Source organism: Anas acuta, chromosome 17 (genome assembly GCF_963932015.1).
Source record: "Anas acuta chromosome 17, bAnaAcu1.1, whole genome shotgun sequence".
In the NCBI taxonomy this organism is placed as follows: Eukaryota; Metazoa; Chordata; class Aves; order Anseriformes; family Anatidae; genus Anas; species Anas acuta.
This window is the reverse complement of record NC_088995.1, coordinates 5,066,574-5,085,750: the sequence shown is the minus strand read 5'-3', so window position 1 is coordinate 5,085,750 and position 19,177 is coordinate 5,066,574. Positions and strand designations below refer to the sequence as shown.

Sequence of the window (19,177 nt, the reverse complement as noted above, 5' to 3'; positions counted from 1 at the left end):
GGTGAGGTGTTTTTGGGGGGACTGCTGGGCTGCGATGGTCCCATCACTCCGGGGCTGTTACAAAGAGCTGCCCAGGCTCCATGGGGAGCCGCCTCTCTCCTCCTTGCCCCGTAAGGAGCCGGCTCCTGCCCGGGGGTGAGGGGGTCCCGGGGCTGAGGGGGGGGGGTCCCGGTGCCTCACAGCCGCCCCGGTGCTGAGGGGGCGCCCGCGGCCGCGGGGTCGCAAAATGGCGGCGGGAGCAAAATGGCGGGGGGGGGGCGGCGGGATCCCGGCTGAGTGGATCCCAACCAGATCCCTCCTGGATCCCGACCCGATCCTAAAACAGAGCCGCTGAGGCCCCGCCGCCAGGGGGCTGCCGTTCCCGTTCCCCGTTCTTCATTCCCGGCCCGTGACGCACGGCGGTGCCGCCCCCCCCCCCTCCCCTCCCTCAGCGCTGCCCGGCGGAGCGGAGCGGAGGGGAGCGGGGCCGAGCCGCGGGGTCTATGGGGAAGGCGGCCGCGCTGTGCAGCGGCAGCACCCGCGGGCTGGTCTCGCTGCTCAGCGCCGTCCCCTGCTTGGCCTGCCACGAGCTGCCGGGCTCCGGCCGCCGAGCCATGAGCAACGAAGCGGCGGCGACGGGAGCGGGGAGCCGGGGCGGCGGCGGCGGTGGGGGGGGGTCTGCGGGGACAGCGCCCGCAGCCCCGGGCTCCGACACCTACAAGGGCTGGCTCTTCAAGTGGACCAACTACCTGAAGGGCTACCAGCGCCGCTGGTTCGTGCTCAGCAACGGGCTCCTCAGCTACTACAGGTACCGGGACGGGGTCGTTTGGGAGCTGGGGGCTGCCCTGGGGAAGCCGCTCCGCGCTCTGCCCTTCTCAGGGTTTCTCCCCGAGGGTTGGCCAAGGAGCCGGCTCTCTGCTTTCCCCCACGGCATCCCGGGGATGGAAACCGGGCTGGCTGCGGCCACAAACCCCGACCCCAAGGCTGGGCCCGGCTCCAGGCAGGCCGCAGCCCGGGGAGCTCCGTGCTGGGCTCCCCACAACCCGCCTGGACCCGGGGGGGGTCCCTGGGGGCCTGGCCCGGCCCGGCTCGGTTCGGCCCCGAGCCCTGCTGCAGGGTCAGTTGATGAGGTTCAATGCTCCGCTCGTAACCCTGACAGAATCTATCTATCTATTTATTTATTTATCTATTTATTTATTTTGTACTGGGGCCAAGCCTGTCACGAGCGACCGAGTGGCTTTCTCTAGCAGTTATCGTAGCTGTGCGCCAGCGGGTTTGTTTTGAGGCAATCTGAGGTGGTTTTGGTGGAAACAACAAATGAAAACCATCTGGGGAAATTAGGTGGAGCGGTGTCAGGTGCGGACCTGGAGAGATGATGCTGGAGGTTTGCGGGGTGTTTTTTTGGGAGGGTTGCTGTGAGCATCCCCACTGCTCAGGCTGGTGGTGGTGCCTGGCGGGAGCCACGTCAGCCGAGCTGTGAGTCCGGAGTGCAAAAATCGCAGAACACGGGAAAGTTTTCCTTAAACAAATGGAAGAAATACCTGCCAGGCTCCTCAGAGCAGCTGTTACATGGAGGCAGTGCCGACCCCCGAGTGCCTACAGGGATTGCTTGTGGCAGAGAGCTCTGGTGAGAGAATCCCTTATAAACGGGCATTTATGCTTATAAGTACTGCTTCTGGCTCGCCGATAGAGCAAGGAAGCTGTAGCTGTCAGGCAGTGCCTTTCATCTCCTCTTTTACGTGAGGAAATTGCTGGAGAAATACTTGGGCTTCTGGTTGTTTGGCGCGGATGAAGAGTCTTTAAGAAGTGAGTTCTGGGAAGGTGTCTTGCTTTGTGAGCCCCGTTTCCCACTGTCTGCTGGGTCTTGGTGCTCGTCACGGCTCTGAAGAAGCGTGCTAGAATTTTCTTTTTCCGTCTTTGCTGCTGAAGGCTGCACAGGTTAAATCCCATGCTTCGCTGTGCTCTGCCCCCCTCTGTGGCTTTTGGCACTTGTGCAATTTGAAATTTGGAAGATGGTTGTCCTGATGGATGGCCTTGTTGATTTAGCTGCTGATTACTCAGGGCTGGTTTGAGGAAGGTGAGAAAAACTTCATTTGGCTTGTGCACGAAAAGTCACCTCAATCGAAATGCCGTGTGCCCTGCTGCCTAAGCGGCCTCCTTGTGTGTATTGATCTAGTTGCAGGCTGAAGCGTTTCTTTTCATTTGAATTTCCTGCTGCTCACTGCTTGGCTTAAAAAAACAGAAACCAGAAAGCCTGTCAGGCTGCCTGGTTGCTTTTTTTTTTTTGTGTGTGTGTCTGTGGAGTTGAGCTCTTAAAGCCCTGCAAGGGCTCCGGAGCAGAGTGGAGGTGGGAGAACGCCTGTTTGCTGCCCCCTTGGCCATACGGGGATGGTTTTCTGAATTAAAACTTCTACCTAGGATTCTTTCCAAACAACTTTGAGTCTTAAAAGCCTCCTGTATCCCTGCTGAATCAGTGAAGGCATCAAATCTTGCTGCTTGAGAAGCATCTGTGCAGGATGCGGGCTTTTGCTTCATGTTCCTTACCCTGAACCTGTGGAAAATGGGCATAGCTGAGTAATTTTTATAATTTACCCTGCAAAACCTTCACATGGAGTGGGACGTGGGGGTTTGGGAGTTGCACAGCAAGACAGTTGGCCAGGCAGCCTCCTCCTTTGCAGACACTGAGTGCTGCCTTTCCTGACCGCTGAGACCCAGGGGTCGGGCTGGGGCCCTTTTCCTGCAGCTCTTCCCTCTCCACAAGGTGCTTGCAGGCTGGTCTCTGACAAAAACAGATGTGCTTTGCAGGCCAGTGCTTGAATAGCTACAAATGCAGCTGGGAATGGGCAGGGCTGGTGCCCAGGGCATGGCAGGGGGCATGGGGCATGTGCTTCAATTAGCATAGTTGGCACCTAATTGTATGGCAGCACCTGGAGCACTGCTGGCCCTCTGCAGCCAGGAGACTCATCTGCAGGATATTCCTGACTTTCTCATTGCTCAGGAATGACTGGCACTTGGAAGGTTGAGTAGCCCCTTGTTTTCTTCTACATTTTAATTGCCCTTGATTGTCCTTTTTTTTTTTTTTTTTTTTTTGGCTAAGTTTTCTGGCTGACTTGGAAATCACCTCGGTGCTGGAAAGCTGTGTTAAGGCATGGCACAGCTACTTGTTTCGTTAATGAGCAAAACTCTTCCTTGGCAGGCTGCCACTCGCAGATTTATCATCATCTATAATTACTGTGTATATGGGAGAACCTCATCACCTTGAACAGATACGGGTTTTCAAGGAGCTTAGAGAGGATCTTGAGGCAAGTATTAATTCACCAAAGGTTGCCATTGGTTCTTGTGACCGACGTTCTAGACGTGGGTTGTCTTCTCTGGGCAGCTTGCTCATGTTTCAAGGAGCTCGAGTTTCATCTTGTCCCCTCTACAGGTTTGGTGCGCAGCCTGGTATCTGAAGCATCTTCAGCAGTGTTTGCTGTGGCCACAGGAAGTCATGGTTAAAGCAGTGCCAAATAGAGAAGGAAAAAATATTCTGTGCTGTCTAATTGCTCATGGATGTGGAAGGCTCCCTGTCACCTAGCAGCCTCAGCTCCCCTCTCAGCTCCTGCAGGAGCGAGCTGTGCCTGGAGCAGATGAGCTGTCCTGGCGGCGTGGTTCCCTGGAAGAGCTGAGTTTCCCAGAACAGGTTTCTTCCCCCAGCTCTCTTTACCCAGAGGTTAACTCTTGATCAGCGCTTTAAGGTCTCCAGTACGACCCAGAGGGGCTTTCTCCAGTTTGTGCTGAGACTCCTGTTGAAAGCTGAGGCGGTGAGTTCAGGCAGGAGTTTGGAATCTGCCGCTGACAGGAGCAGAAGAACTGAGGGCTTCCAGAAGCAACCTCTGGTCTCAAACCCCTGCACAACTCAGAGCCACCCCGTGAGGATTCCCAGGGCTTCCAGCTGCTGAGGTTTGAGCATCTCCAGGGGATGAGATGGCACAGCCTCTCCGGGCCCCTCTTCCAGCGTTGGACTGTTCCCCCCGAGTAAAAGTTGCTTCAGTATACTTAATTTTCACGTAATAAAATGAGGGGAGAGAGATTTTCCTAGCACGTTTTTCATAACAGCTCATCTCTCCACAAAAATAAAGTAGCTTGACCGTTTCTCGTCCTCAGGGTGATGGAGCATGCAGGTTTTCAAGACAGCCCCGTGGCTGCATGGTAACTGCGAGCGACTTGTGTTTAAACAGCACGTAATGCTTGTTTCCACTCATCTTGTTTTCACACGGTGCTTGCTCAAGCCATATGGCGCTTTGCTGTTGATCGTTGTTCATCTCTCGCCTGTTTCTGAGGAATCTCGTCGTCTGCGCTTTGCAACCGGAGACACGGCGCGAGTCAAAGCGGTGCTCGAGCTGCTCGACCAGCTCGCTCTGTTTCCAGTTCATGCTGCACCCAGGGAGTTGCTCGACTCTTAAATCTAGCCTACTGGCCCACATGCCTTATCCGATGAAGCCGCAGCAGAAGTAACTGGTTTACCTTGTGCAAGTGCTCACTTCTGAGGTGGCCAGAGGAGCGGCGTGCCCTGGTTTTGTGTGGTGTAGCTGCAGCCCGTGTCGCTAACTCAAGGTCAGCTGCATCGTGAGCTTCCAGAGGGCATCACTCGTGCTGCAGTTCTAGTCCTGGAGGTGTTTGTGGGTATGAGGCTTACTTATGGGCTCAGCTGTGTGGATACCTATGGGGTGAGAAGACGCCTGTCACTTGTTTCTAGTCTCAAGTGTGCCAGCTTTTGTTGCTCTACTCGTCCTCAGCTGTCCTCCACGAAGGCAGGGGAAGGTCGTTGCTCCGAGCCCTGCGTCGCTTCCAGGCACTGCCGGGAGCTGCCTTCAGCTCTGCCTTTTGCAGCTGAGAGCTGCTACGGTCTGGCTGCAGTTTAGTGCCAGCAGTGGCTTTGCTTCCCTCTGAGAAATTGCCACCGGGCTCTGGGTTGCCCTTCCTCTTCTCCACCCTCTTGGCAAGGTGGAAGCCAGCGTGGGTGCCACGTGCTGCGGTTGTCCTTGCTGCTCCAGTGGCATCCCTGGCCCTTTGGCTGTAATTCCTGCACCCATCTCTTCCCGTATTTACTATTTGGGCGTTTGGTTCTGATTTCCCTTGCTCCAAGCACAGGTTTAAGTTTGTGTTTGCCCTGTCAGCCTTCCTCTGTGCCCACTGAGTCCATGGTGAAGGAGCCGATCTCCTGCCAGAAGTAATGCAAGCAGCTGGCGCAGAGCTCCCTTGCTTGTGGTTGGTTTTCCTTGCAGCATCCCTCTTAAATTCTGCCTGATTCCCTTGCAAAGAAGTGTTTTCCCTCAGCAACTTGCAGTGTTTACTGCGCTGTAAGTCGCTGCTGAACCTCTCTGGCTTCCCTCACCTGTCGGCTGATTTCATGCTGCAGCAGGTCAGACTATCGAACCTTGTCGTACTGAGGTGTGCTTGTGTCTAAATTACGTTGTAGCTAGGTAACTCGGGTAATTTCAGGCGACTTAAGCAGGCCGTGACATCGGAGCCCTCTGCTTCTTGCAGGTCTCCTCGGATCCAGCGCTGATGGCCAATGCTGGGGTCATCACCTGAAACGTGAGTTGTTCCGGCCCGCTCCCCGGCTGAGCGGGAGGTGTTGGGTTCCCTTTGGGCCTTTAATCATTCCTTGGGCACCTGGGCGAGGATCTTGATACATTTTCTATCAACCTTTGTTTGGTTTCGATCAAAAAGCTGCTTTAATAATTCATCGCTTCATTTTTCTTTGTCTGACAGCGGCAGGCGGAGGCAGCCGGAGTTAAAGCTCGGAGGATAACCGGGCTGGACGTGCTTGTTGCTGCTGGGTCAGCGGCTGCTGACTCACCCGGGTGCCTGCGGGCTGCGTGTGCAGCAACTTCAAAATTAAAAATGCAAATCAAAAGCGTGGTAGCAGGGGGGCTGGTGGCACGATTCGCCCGCCGGTGGCAGCCCTGGGAGCAAGATCTCCTCCTCAGCCCTGCTCCAGGCTGTTGTGTGCTTCGCTTCACCTCTGTGAGCCCAGGCTCAGAAGGAGCTGTGGCTGTTGCCTGTGACTGTCTGGCGTTTCTGAGCTGCTGGCCCTGCTGCTGGCCAGCCCTGCGGTGCAATTCAGTGCTTACGTGGGCTGCGATAGCATTTTGCAGCGTCAGTAGTACAGGCTGGCTCGCAGGCACGCGTTAGCAATGAGCTGTTGCGTTCGGCACGGCGCGTGCATGCCTCCAGCAGCCCTGCTTTCACGCTCCTTTGGGGCCACATGGTATTTCTGTCACCCTTCCTGATCGTTTTTACCTTTTTTTTTTTTTGAATCTAGCCCTTCAAGATAGGATATTTGTGCTTTGAAATCACGCCTGGGTAGATGTATGTCCCTGCCGTGACTGTGGAGGAGGTCCTTCGTTTCCTAAAAATAGCCTAATTCTCCAAATCTTTCTAAAGAGCACAGTGCAGGCATCCAGAGCAGGTTAGGGTAGTTTCTGCAATGCAAGCGGGGATAAATACAGTGCTGTGGGAGTCTGTGCCTCTCCTTCCCTTCTTTAACACAAAGCAGCGATTCTTCGTAGCAGTTATTAATAGCTAAAGCTGGTTTCTGTAAGCACTTTATGAGAAATGGAGCAGAAAATGCCGTCCTTCACCCTACTGCTTGCATATTCCTGCAATTTAGGTTGGGGATGGGTGCGGGCACCCCAGCAGTGTCCCTCCATCGCTGTTAACACGGGGCAAGCTGCTTGCTTCCTTGGCACGGCCGCCAAACTCATCGGTACCACGGATCTGCATGACCCGTGACAGTACGGAGCCGTGCAGCAGCTGAGGGGTGCCCCCTACCCTGCAGCTCGCTGTGAGTCGTGAAGTTTCCAGCTCTGGTCTAAAGTCCTTGTTGGAGGCATCCTGACCTGAGCATCCTGACCTCCAGCTGGATACCGTTCAGCTGCCATTTATTGCTCCCGTGTAACCGCTTGGATGTTCCCCAGCAAAGCAAGAAGTGCTGCAGGTTTATAGCGTGTGCTCAGGTGAAACTAATGTGTGGCTCTGTCTTATCCAAGCAGCTTTTCCTTTCCCTCTTGCTCGTGTGTCTCTGTGTCGGTGGCATTGCTGCAGCCTCTCTAACTTCGAGCCTTTCCCGGGATGTAGTTTTTGGAGGTAAGGCAGTACTTGTACCAAAAGCTGTTTTATCCGAGGTGATATTTTATTTCTAAACTGCTTGTAGGTTGCTGCATCTTGGAGGGAACTGGCGCAAAAGGTGACAGAATCATCTTCATGTTGTGTACCTCCAATTGAGCGTGCACAGCACGCTCTCAGCACCTCCTGTTGAATCGTGTTGTACTGCCAGCGTCTCAAGACAAGGTGTAGGACTCCCGTTGGAGCTGGTTGCTGTTCACAGCAGCTGTATCCTGTCAGGGAGCTGTTAGGAATATTGTGCGGCTTGGTGTGTGTCCTGTGACCAAGCACTGCATGCTAATTTCTGTTTTGTAGCCCTGAGATAGCACAACATTATTCCCAGCATTTGTTTTGCTCTTCATCAGCGGGTTGATGTGCACCAGGGAGGTGGGGAACCCCAGGCAGACACAAGGAAATGTGTTTTCACTGGGAGTGAGGCCAAATACTGAGACGGGGGCTGGAGGAAATTCTTGGTGGTGCTCAAACTTTGGCTACACAGCATCCTGCGTGAGCTGAGCTGCTTGCTCCTGCTTAGGGCAGGTTGCACCTGAGGCTCCCGAGGGGCCTCCTGACCTTGGTTGGATGTTTGTGTCTGGGTATTTGGCTTCTGGTGCTTTACACACACAGCACGCGCGCCTTCAGCTTGCTGGGGTGGAGTCCTGGGTCGCCTGGGGCTCTCCTCTGCGCGTCGTGTTTGGAAATAAGCAGGATCCACCATAAATCTGAAAAGCCGCTTTGGTGAGGCATCAGCGAGGACAGTGGGCCTGAAGTGTGGTTCACACAACATAATCTCCCTGTGTGCTCTGCGCCTGCTGTCAGGAGAGTTTGGTTTTGTAAAAGCCAGCATTGCTCAGCAAACCATTCCAGCTCGAGCCTTGCAGCTCCGTTCCTGTGCTGTTTACAGCTGAGTTACTTTTTTTTTCTTTAAAAAATCAGCACAGTTTTATCCTCTAAAGTTACAAGTCAGCCCCTAAGTTTAGGGAAGGGCTCCTCCGACACGTGAGGATTGACAAGCTGATACAAACGCACCTCTGAAATCGAGGATGGGCTCAAACTGCTTTTCTGGTGTGTTAGGGTTTCCTTAGTTGAAGCATGTACAGAGTGGCTTCAAAGTGGACAACCTATGGATGCGAGTTCCTTGGGAGCTTTAAATTTGGAGTTCTAGTTGCGGAGGCCTAGGAGATGGTGCATGAGTAATGTGCTGGGACTCCCTTTGTGCTTTTCCTCCCTGCAGCCTGCGGGCACCGAGCCTGAGGACCTGCAGACGGAGCAGTGCCGCGTCTCGGTGCAGGTGGGGTTCAAAACTGCTGCACTGAAGTGAGATCTGCTTCACAGCTCCGGCCTCACCTGCCTTGACAGTGCCGTAATGGAACATCTCGGGTTTCTCCAGGCCAGGGGTGTTGCAGGTTAACACGTTTGCTGTCAGCCCCTGCTAAGCAGCTCTGTGATATCGCTCAGTTACTCAGAGACAAAGGAACAAGGTTACTTCACCCAGACTTTTAATTTCCAAGTGCGCAATGCCTGTAAACAGGTTTAAGGACGCGTGGGTTGCGTTCGCTCATGGGAGCAGGAGAAAGGTCTCCAGAAAGTTCTTGGAGGAACTAAATTCGGTGTTTGGTGTAGCTTGGCAATGGGGCACTGAGGGCTTTGGGGAGAAATCCCTACAAAACCTGCGGGAAGGCTCTGGAGCGCTCTGCCCTGGGCTCTTGTGCGTGGCCTTTAGTCTGAGGTATGTCCGTGATGCAGGGTTCCAATTTCTGTAGTTTTAAGAAGGGAGTTTCAGCCCAGGAACAAATCTAAGCACTAACAGCAAGCGGGCCTCAAGGCATAGCAGGGGTTATGAAGCCCCGCTGGTGCAGGGTGAATCCATCCTGATCTTGCACCCAACATACCGGCCTTTAAATGTTTTCTTTCCTTTTTCTCTGCGTTGGAGAGGAGCTGCGTCAGTTCTTGCAAGGCCCATGTCCCACGTGTTGTGCAAGCGAGCCTGGCTGTTGCCATTTGTGTGTTTTTAACTCGCAATTGTGCTTTATTTAAGGAATTGCCGGTTTATCTGCGCTGCTGATTTCACGCACAAGGCCGAGCTGTTACTCCCCAGGGTAGGTGTTACGGTAAACCCACGGGCTGCCGGCAGCAATGCCTTTAAACACGTCCCCTGCTCAGGAAAAACGCTGTGAGGAGGTTTTCCTGATCAGACCGACGTGCTGCCAGGGGGTTTCGCTCGAAGGATGCAGGCTGCTGGGGGGTTCCTTCCTTCCATCACCGCAGGCTTGGTGCCTGTCACTCAGTGTTGTGAAGAGGCAGTGCTGCCTTTTTTTCTCTCTGCCAAGTGCATCTTTGATGGAAGGAGAAGGGTAAAAAACGCCTGATACCAGCCAGTTGTTGTGGGACTGATGGGTGAGGTGCAGCGGCACCATGGGGCTTGCTGTAGAGGCCGCGGAGCTGTCTGTCACCTTAATTGTTTTTGCTTTAGTTGCTAATGGGAGAAAACCCAGGGAGGTCTGCTGGCTTTGTACAAGGAAAGCCAACAGGACTGCGGTAATGTGCGATGTATTAAGGGCGAGTTTATAGCCTGAGGAATGTAAACCTGGCAGAAACGCTGAAAATCACCATCCAGCTTCAGTGTGCTCATGTGATTGCAATCCGTGAAGGCACATCATCCTGCTTAGTGCTAAGTGCACCTTTTATCTCTTTAATAAAACCTCAAGAGGAACGGTTCTGCTGTGCCAGATCTCTATAAAAAGAATCCGCTCCTGTGTGCAAGCGTTGCAGTGCTAACAGCTCAGTTTTCTCTTCCCATGATCTTCAGGCATGGTTACCTGGCTCCCTTACTCAGGAAGAAGAGTTTTGCTGCTTTTCCACCGGTGTGTAATTCTCAGCGTGCTGGTTTGGCTCTGTGAGAAGGTTTCCTACAGCAGCCTGCCTCCTGTTTCACGTTAGGAGTTTCTTTTCCCCTTGAGGATTTGTCTTCCCAGCTCTGCAGCAGTGCAGCACTGCCTCCTTGGGCGCCTTTATTCCACGCGGTTTTGCATCTGTTCTCCTCCAGTGCCTGGAGGACTGCCTCCGTGGATGGGATACTCCTGAAGGTGTGCAACAGGGAGATATCCCTTAACCTTTGGTGGGAATCTGAGCTTTTGTGGGGTGTTTTTCCTAACCTGAAAGACTTTTGGTGCTGGGTAAACCCTTTTATTGGAACTAGAGACTTTTCTTTCTCTTGTTCCTGAACTGGTCGTGAGCTGCAGTGGCTCTGGAAGGGCCCTGGCATGGGACAGAAGTCGTCGTCTGGACTGTGCCTCCATGGGTCTGCTCAGATGGAGGGACATGTGTCTGTGGAGAGGCTTTCTCGTGAAATTTGGCTCTTCTTGTACGGGACCTGCAGCGACACATCCCTGTAAGCGTTTGTTCTTCAACGTGTTGTGCTCTAACACTGTGTCACGGAGTTCGTCTCTTCTCTGTTGACTGGAGGAAACTTCAAGGCGTGAAGAAGCTTCAGAAGAGTGAGTTCCTTCCAGTGCTGTGCGTGTCAAGGGCTGTCTTCAAAGATAACTGCCCATCGCCTCGTGACCTGCCGGAGGAGGCTGTATCAGGACCCTGCTACCAGCACGTGGCAAGGAGGCCACAGCTTTTCCCACTTCCACTTTTGTTTTTTCTGCACTGGCCAAATAATCTGGATGTTGTCCTTGTGCACGACAGCACTTTGCTTGCTTTGGCCGCTTTAAATTAGCAAACACAAATCTTTTTTTTTTTTTTTGTTCTGTCTCGAGTGGTCCAATTCTGAGGCCGTTAGAGCAGCAAGGAAGGCAGGCTAAGGAATATAAGCATTTAATGTATCTCCTGCAGAAATGAATTATTCTGAGGTCTAAAAGTAGTGTTCCTGCTGCCGTCCCTGAGGTGGGAAGTGCCGGACACACTCTGCAGTGCTTGGGGCATGAGGAAAGGAGCTGCAGAGGGCCTTTGGGACCTGCTGTCCATGTGTCCGAGCATCTGGGCAGGCTCAGGGGGGCGGGTTAGCGGGGCGAAGCGCCTCGGTGTGCAACGTGCAGCTTGCCTCCTGGGGGATGCATGCAGCAGGCTTCTCCAGAGGCTCCTTGGCTTCCCAAAGTGGCTGCTGAAACCGAAGGCAGGGCCTTGGGGTGAAGTTTTGGCGCTGGTGTTGTGGAGGGCAGGTCTCCAGCTGTGCCAAAGCGTCTCTGATAGTTCTGCATAAAAAACCCTAAGCTCCTGTTGCTCCAGGGGGGTTTCTTGCAACACCAGGTGCTGAAGTACCACTGAAAGTCTGGTTTGAGCAGTTGGGAAACTGGCTGAAAGCTGCAACTCCCCCTGATCCATGCAAGAGCTCTTCCTTAGGGAGCTTACTGACCTTCCCTTCCCTTTTGGCCATACACTGAACTTTTCTATTTCTGGTAACCCCCAATCGACATCCACAGGATTTCTGCAGCAAATATACAGCCCGCAAAGACTGCTCCCAGTGCCGAGTATTGACGTGACTCAGATTCCCAAGATAAATCTCTGAAAGCACATGACTTGTGTGTGCTCTGTGCAGTTATATATTCCTGCGTGGAGGCTGAGAGGGAACGTGGGTCTCACTGGTGCCTGCGTGGTATCTGGGAGTGGTGTCACTGATCAGTTAATGCCTTGCTCTAACCATCGCATTCCTTTTCCCCCTGTGCTTCTTCCTTGGTTGACTTGCTTGACCCTGATGAGCAGAGGCCATCTGAGGAAGCTGATGGCAACGGAGATGTGGCTTCAGGAAGAAGTCTCAAGACGCTGAAAGATGTGTTCTGGGCCTTTGGTGTCGAGAGTGAAGCCGCTGAGGTCAGGCAGGTCTGTCCAGGAGGGGCTGCAAGACCCAAGAGCCCTGCCAGTGTGAATCACGGGTCAGTAAGCAGTTAACTCCTGATTGCTATGTAAAAAAAAAAAAAAAAAGCCCTTGGCATCTCTAGCGGCTGAAAAGCCAGCTGTCAAGATGTTTTATTCTTTGGGTAGTGTCGTAAGGAATGGGAAGGATCTCGCGTTGTGTTACGCTGCCTGGGGTACTTACATTGCAGGCGTGGTTTACGTTCCTGCTCACATTTTCTGTTTCTGTTTCATCAGTCCTGATGAAAAAAAAAAGTGCTGTTCTGTGACTTGCTGTCCTCTGCACTTCCCAGGAGCGTGTCCCCAAGGGGCAACGGGGTGGGCCTGTAAATCTGAGCATTTTATAGAGGTCATAACGGAGATCATGGAAGTCACTTGGGTACGTCTCAGCTCCCGAGGTTGCTTGTAGGTCTGAGCAGGTTGCTCCAGGAAAACGTTTCCTGGGTGGGCTCAGGAAGCCTGAGAAGTTACGGCTGTGGGTGACCCCAAGATACTTCACCCTCCTGAAGTATCCGTAAGAAATCTCATGCAGAAAGAAACTGTGGTGTGACTTTGGCACCGTTTGAAAGCTGGCAAAAGCAAAAAGGATGACTTCAAAGTGCTCTTCAGTGTTCGAGGTTATGGGCCATAATTCATGCACAGCACCTCCAAAGAAAATTTGTTCAGTACAGAAAGCATCAGCGTTGGCTGTAGCTTGCAGGCAGCTGCCTGCAGCAGAGGAGATGTTCCTGGAACGAGCTTTTCTCTCCAGCTTTGACCTGAAAAGGACTGGTAAGGGCACGCCCTGACACAGGGCATCTTTTCACAACAATAATCAGGCTGGATGCACATCAGTGGGATAAGAATAGAACAAAATTTGTCTTAATGTTGCCTGTGCTGTGACCTGCACACTCTTATATTCTTGGACATAGTGGCTAGAAAATGCAAACGTGAGGTGACGGTGGCTGAGCTTCGTTCTGATAGTTTTAACACCATTTCCAGGGACTGAGAGGCCAGTGGAAACTTAAAGGCAGAGGTGATAACAGACACAATGCTGCCTCAGGCTTGTGTCTGCCGTATTGCATTTATGTCAGGCTTTCTGTGCAATTTGTCAAATTAACCTTGTGTGTGGTCATTTGTTCTTTCTTGCTTAGGAACCAGCCACCAGACGTGTCATTTGTGTCCCTTCCAGTGCTCAGTGTAAACTAACTTCTGCCCAGATGATGGGATCTGGACCAGACCTTCCATAAATCTCACTTCTGCTCTAGATCTTCAGCATTTTTGCTTAGGAAATAATGAAAACAGTAAACTGTGCTACTTGGGCATTTTTGGGAGAGGCAGTTGTGCTTTCTAGCAGCTCTCTCTGAAAGCTGTGATTTTGTGGAGCTGCTCTAGTCCCTGCCGAGCTGCGGTGTGGGCTGTGCCTGGCACATGCTGTAGTTATCAGAACACGTTCCTAAACCAGTCTGTAGGAATAGAGCTGGGCTACTCGTAGCCTGGGGAGAGCCTCCAGGGGAGGAAATCGCCAGTGCCGTATCCCTGCACCATAACCAGAGGTGATCTTGGAGCCCTTGCTCAGGTGGAGGAGGATTTAAAATCCTAAGATCTAAAACGTTCTCTGAAAACCATACAGGCCCTTCTATTTTTTAAAATTTTAAAGGCCCTGCTGTTTTTTTTTTTTAAGTATTATTTTTTTCATTTTTCATCAAAAATACCCAGCGCAAAGTCTCCTTTCTCAGACCAGTTTTGCGCTTGCTGACTCTTTGCATCTCACTGGCTGAGGTTTCCTGGCAGAAGACATGCACTGTGCACACTAGAGAGGGATAAATGTGTTATAAAAGCTACTTCTGAAGCATGTGCACCTGAACAGATCGTTTCTAGGGTATCCTTCGATGCGGGGTGGGAGCCTTGCTTGGGTTTTGTGCTGGAAGGGAGCAGGGGCACAGCCTAGCGTTCGGATGGTAGTGGTAAAAAGCATTTCAGACGTGTGTGCCTATACTCATCTTTGCACTTTGTCTTCTCAGTGAAGAGACAGCCCTGTGCTCCGTGTACCCTGCTCGGAGGAAGCAGGTGGCAGCCAGATCTCTTCTCCTCCTGCAGCCCCTGCTCGAAGCAGAGGTTTGGAGTCGTGCCGTGTGGATCCGACCCCTTCAGCGCAGCTCTCCTGGCTTGTTGGTGGCTGTGACTGAAAGCTTTGACACGACAGCGCTGAGAAAACAGCCTCGTTTTTTTTTTCCCCTCCTTAAATCTGATTGTCACTAATCTGTACCCATCCTGACTGCAGCCAGTTGCAGATTAATCGGCCTGCAAATAGAAGCAAATTGAATCTTTGTGCAGACATCTCAGGGCGACACTTGCCATATGCTTGTTTGGGTTTTGTTTGCGACTCGGTAAGGTTAGTGAAAAGAAAAAGGAGGGAAGGAAAAAAAAAAATCTCAGCTGTTTTGTCATGTGGGGCTTGCGGTTTGTGCGAGAGGTGCTGAACAAGCTTGTAATGTGTTGAACATGCGCGTTGCCTGCTGTGCCAGCTGGGAAAGCACCTCCTGGGGCACGCGCCTGCTTTCTCCTGGCTGTTCATGCCTTAGAATGAAACTGTTGTAAAAAATCCTTTTTCCTTGTACCAAGGAGGGTAAAAATCCCAAGAGGTTTGGTGTCTGTGCTCATATCCTCAGACTTGAGGCAGGGGAACTTTAGGCCTCAGAACGAAGGCGGTTTTAAATTGCTTTTTGGGATTCCTTGAATATAAAAGGGAAGGCAGGGGTCTCACTAGCTTCACAGCCAGCCACTCCCTGGGAAAAAAAAAAAAAAAGGGATGCACAAAATCCAAACGGATGGGTGAAATGCCCTACGCTCGGTTGGCGTGCCTGGTTTCCTTCTCTGCTAACCCAGAGAGAAATTTCCCATCCCGAGGCTCGCCCCAAGGGGCATTTCCCAGCTCTGCAGCCGCTGTGAAGGTTTCTCTCTAGCTGCAGAGCCCTTGATTTGGGTAAAGCTGTGTTAATCTCCCGGCATGATGGGACGGCGAGTTGGATAAATCAGCAGGGCAGTGTTAAAACCAAACCATGCTCAACTTCATCTGTGAAAGGTGCTGTAGGGAAAAATAGGTGGGTTTTAATCCGAGTCAGCGCATGACCGATGAGGCCTTCCCAGTTTCTCTCTTACAGGGGCACTGGCTGCTAACGTGGTTTGTCTGTTTTCTAACATCCATGCTTTGGCCATGGAGGATGGCCTGCAGGTTGCGTGCAAGGTTAACGGAAATCAAACAATCTGTTTGTTGTCCCAGTGCTAGCGTGCAAGAATCTTGTGCATGTGACTTTTTATCCAGGCAGTTAAACAAGAAGGCATCTTCTGAAGGAAATTCCAGCCCAAGTCTTGGCTCTTCCCATGGGTTAGTTCCCATCCCTCCATCCGCAGGCTGGACTTGGAGAAGGGGGGCAGGTTTATGAAGAAATGCCCTGAAAGCTAAATGCCTTTCTGAAAGCAACCCTGCTCAATCCTTCTCCTCTCGCATCACGAGCAGCCACCACCTGCCTGGCCTGTGCTCTGCTCACTGCTCGGTCCCGAGCCTGGTGATGGCACAGAAAGCTCCTTGCTGGCATGGAAAGCTTTGCTCGTGTTGTGGCTCAGGCTTTGTCCTCAAGAAAACCAGTGTGTAAGAATTTTGTCCCTTTTGTAGGCTGCTCCGCGTGCCTGTCAGGAAGGAAAGGTGGATGGACAAAGTGCCAGCACAAGGCTCAGCTTGGGGAGCTCCGATTTTGCTCTTAGCTGGTAATAAAAATCTCCTTGGTGGCCTGATTTTCATTTCTGCTTGGGAAGACCTTTCCAAACACATACCGAAGTTTCATAGTTCCCTGTGGAAGTGTTTTGTTTTTTTTTTTTCTTTTCATTTTTCATTTTCTGCTTTCAAAAGCTGATGGATGTTGGCAATATCCCGGAGACAGCAAAGTTTCTCATCTTTGCGTAACCTCGGGCCATCTGCCAGAAAGTCTCACGCGAGTGCTGGAGGAAGGAGGCCAAGCAGCTGCAGGGCTGTCTTGCAGCCACAGCACTGGAGTAACCACGTTTCTTCCGCAGATCTCTGTCCCGATGGCTGAAATAGTTCAGCCCGGTGCAGGCTTTCCTGCTGAAAATCAAGATCTAAGTGGATTAAATAGTGAGAAACCTGCCAAGAGGTGAGCTCTATTTAAATAAGGAGCTGCCTTGATTTGTGAGCAATACAGAGAGATAGTGGCGGAGTGTGAGCAGGCAGCACTGGCGCTTCCAGCTTAGGAAAGAAGCCTCAGGTCAGTGTTTGTGTAGCATCTCGCTCATTTTTTCTGTGGATAATCCAGTTTAAAGAAGTTCTGACTTGCTAGCTGGAGCATTTTCAGCACCCTCATGAAAGTCAGAGAGGCGAGAGACTACTCAGGCCACTCAGAGACCACTCAGCCTTGCTGGTGGAGGGGAAGTTTTGGCAGTGCAAGTCCGTAGATGTCTTGGGGTTGGGCACGTAACGATGCAGGGGTGCAGCAGCCCCGTGAGCTGGTGTGTGTGTGCTCATTCCCTCGTAGCTAGGACCCCCCCTGCTATTTACCCCTATCTGTAACTCCCTGGGAAGCTGTTTTAATGCCTCTGGCACACGTGTGCAGCTTGGGTAGCAGGGGCAGGCCAGGACCCTTTCCCAAACCAGCAGTGCCATGCTTGGTTTCGGAAAAGGTTGAATTTCAAAGGGCAGTAGCCGATTGCCCTGTGACAGAGCAGCTTAGCCCCAAGCATCCGTTGTCCTCGCTTGCTTTAATAAAAAAAAAAAAAACTCTCTCTCTGCTTTTCTTCCCTTTTAATCTTTGCTCTGTTGATAAACCTGTCTTCTGAGCTCTTACCATAAAACAATGAAATTCCTTTCTAAGATTCCTTTCGGTCACTGCCAAGCGGGAGCGTGCAGCTCAGGTATTCCCCCAGAGCTGGAAGCGGGTCCTTAAACAGCAGCTTGCTGTTCCTATTGCATCACGCCAAGCAGCTCATCTATCAGGCAGTAGGATGCCAAAGATCAGACTCGGGGAGTTTCATCCTGAAGGCCTTTCTAAATAGTTGCAAGAGTTCTATTTAAATCTGTGGTATTTAAGTGGCTTCGTTAAATAAAGAGAGAAATGATGCAAGTAATGTTTTAACAACCAGAAGACGATGCAAATAATGTTTTCAAACATCTTCTGGTTGTTCAACTTTTTGCAAAATCCAGCGTTCTGCGGATTGCTGTGCTTGTGGGCAGGGTGCCCGAGTAACGATGCTCGTCTGAAGTTCTGATTCCTGTGTTCTGCGTGCTGTGGAGAAAACAAAGGTGAATGCTTTGATGCTGCCTCATTCCAGGGTATGAATCGGAGCCGAGCTGTAACGGGGCAATCCTGCCCAGCTCCACTGCCTCTCGCCACGCGTGGACTCTGCCAGGCAGCTGTCTGCTTCACCTCTCCACCCAGCTGTGATTTCACATCTCTGAAGGTGAACCCGGTAATTAGCTTGGAGTGGGAGCAGCAGAAAATCCCAGGCACCCAGCAGCGGGCACCTCTGTGTGGTCCGTGTCCACCCTCAACCCCTGGGCAGCTTTTTGCAGCCCGCCCACGTGTTCTCCCATCTGTGCGGCTCTCAGATTATTGCAGAAAGTCGAGAATCAGAAAATCTGCCTGGATCACGTTATGCAATAGTTGAGCTGCTGGCGGTGAATAAGCAGATCCAGCTGAGCAGGAGTGCTTCTGAAGGGCACCTCGTATTTTCCTGCATGCGGACAGGGGAAATGGCTTCTTGGCTCGGAGCTGGGTCAGGTGCCTGCCTTGCGTGTGGGTGCTGAGTGATGGGAATTGATTTCCCATGCAGATTTGCACCGAGAAGTAGCTCGAAGAGCAAAGTCCTATACAGAAACAGTTTTCTTGGGTGGGAGAGCAGGGCTGTTTTCATGTGACTAAATCGATTTAGCAAAGTCACCTTGGAGACCTTTGTTTTCTGTGTGAGAGAAAAATCATTTTAGCAGTTTGCTCAAAGTGAAAAGCAAGCCCTGCTGGGACCGTGCCAGTACATGCTGCATCATGAACTGGGTGACTCTGGAAATGAAAATCAGTGCTTGGTTTAATTGGGAGCCAAATTATCTCCTCCACAAACCAGCGTCACCATGCCGAGTTGGTGCTCGTGGTCTCTCTGGGGCGGCTCGCTGCACCCCTGCCTGTGTGCTGTGACGTGGTGTGGAGAAGGAAGCAGCTGGCAAACTGCTCTGAGCTCTTTGGGATCACGGGGAGATGCTCCTGGCGCTGGCGGGCATGGTCTTGTGCGTGCCACGCTGTCACTACGAGCTGCTTCGTGTGCCTTAGTCAACATTTCTGATGCTCAGCAGTCGGTGACTTGTTCGGCTCTGCCAGCTGTGAAGATGCGACTTGGTGTAAAATGATAGAAAAGCTGTGGCCAGTGATGACCCAGATCAGAATCAGGATCAGAAGGAGAGACCTGGCATTGCCCTGTAAGAAGCAGCACAGGCATCTGCCCAGCTGGGGCACCTCAAATCCAGCAGAGGATGAACCAACCCTTCTGGGAGGGCTGTGCCTCGGGGTGCTGGGCTTCCAGGACAAAGCAGCTGGGTTAAGACAGAGAGGAACAGCGGAGGGGAGATGCCGATGCCATTCCGTGAAACGCTGGGGCTGAGCTTCGTGTGCTGAGGCTCTCTCCAGTCCTGCCACTAAGCCTGGTGGTTTCTTACTGACCGTGATTTCTCGTGCTGGTGCTGTCCAGGTGAGCATCTTCCCAGAGTGGTGATGCCTCTGTTGAAGGCTGCACGATGCACTCAGTGGCTTCTGATAAGCAAACACCCATGGGTATTTCTAACAGGCCCCTGTCTTGAAGAGTTAGAGCTAATGATGACAAACTTTGAGGACATTCCTTAGCAAGGACTGTGCTGCTGGCTTGGGGGGAAATAAAGGAGCCATTAGTGGCTGAGAGAAATTCCTGCAGATTCCCTTGGTTCCTCCTCGTACTGCAATTCAGTGAGCAACTGGGCAGTAATGCATTTTGCTGAAATATTAGAAAAATGCATCTAATTATTATCTGACATCTGTCCCATTCCAACAGGTCTTCGTGTCAGGAAAAGAGCTGGAGAGAGGACTCTGGAAATGATTCAGGGCAGGGGCATTGAGGAAAACGTGAGGCTGATTCATCCCATGACAGTGTTGCTCTGCTCCCACCTTTCTCCAGCGTG

The 19,177-nt window shown here is 52.1% G+C and overlaps 1 protein-coding gene across 2 annotated transcripts in view; it reads left to right on the top strand.

Moving 5' to 3' along the window:
- Positions 1-245: 245 nt before the first annotated feature.
- OSBP2 (oxysterol binding protein 2) overlaps positions 246-19,177 on the top strand; it is a 77,633-nt gene continuing 58,701 nt past the window's right edge. The window contains exons 1-2 of one of the 2 annotated variants that reach the window (XM_068701149.1): positions 649-787; positions 5,509-5,559. In XM_068701149.1, coding sequence (XP_068557250.1) covers positions 5,537-5,559 — 23 coding nt within the window. In that variant the 5' untranslated portion in view covers positions 649-787; positions 5,509-5,536. Of the gene's footprint in view, positions 788-5,508; positions 5,560-19,177 lie in introns of both variants that reach the window. The other variant, XM_068701148.1, reaches the window with a different exon arrangement.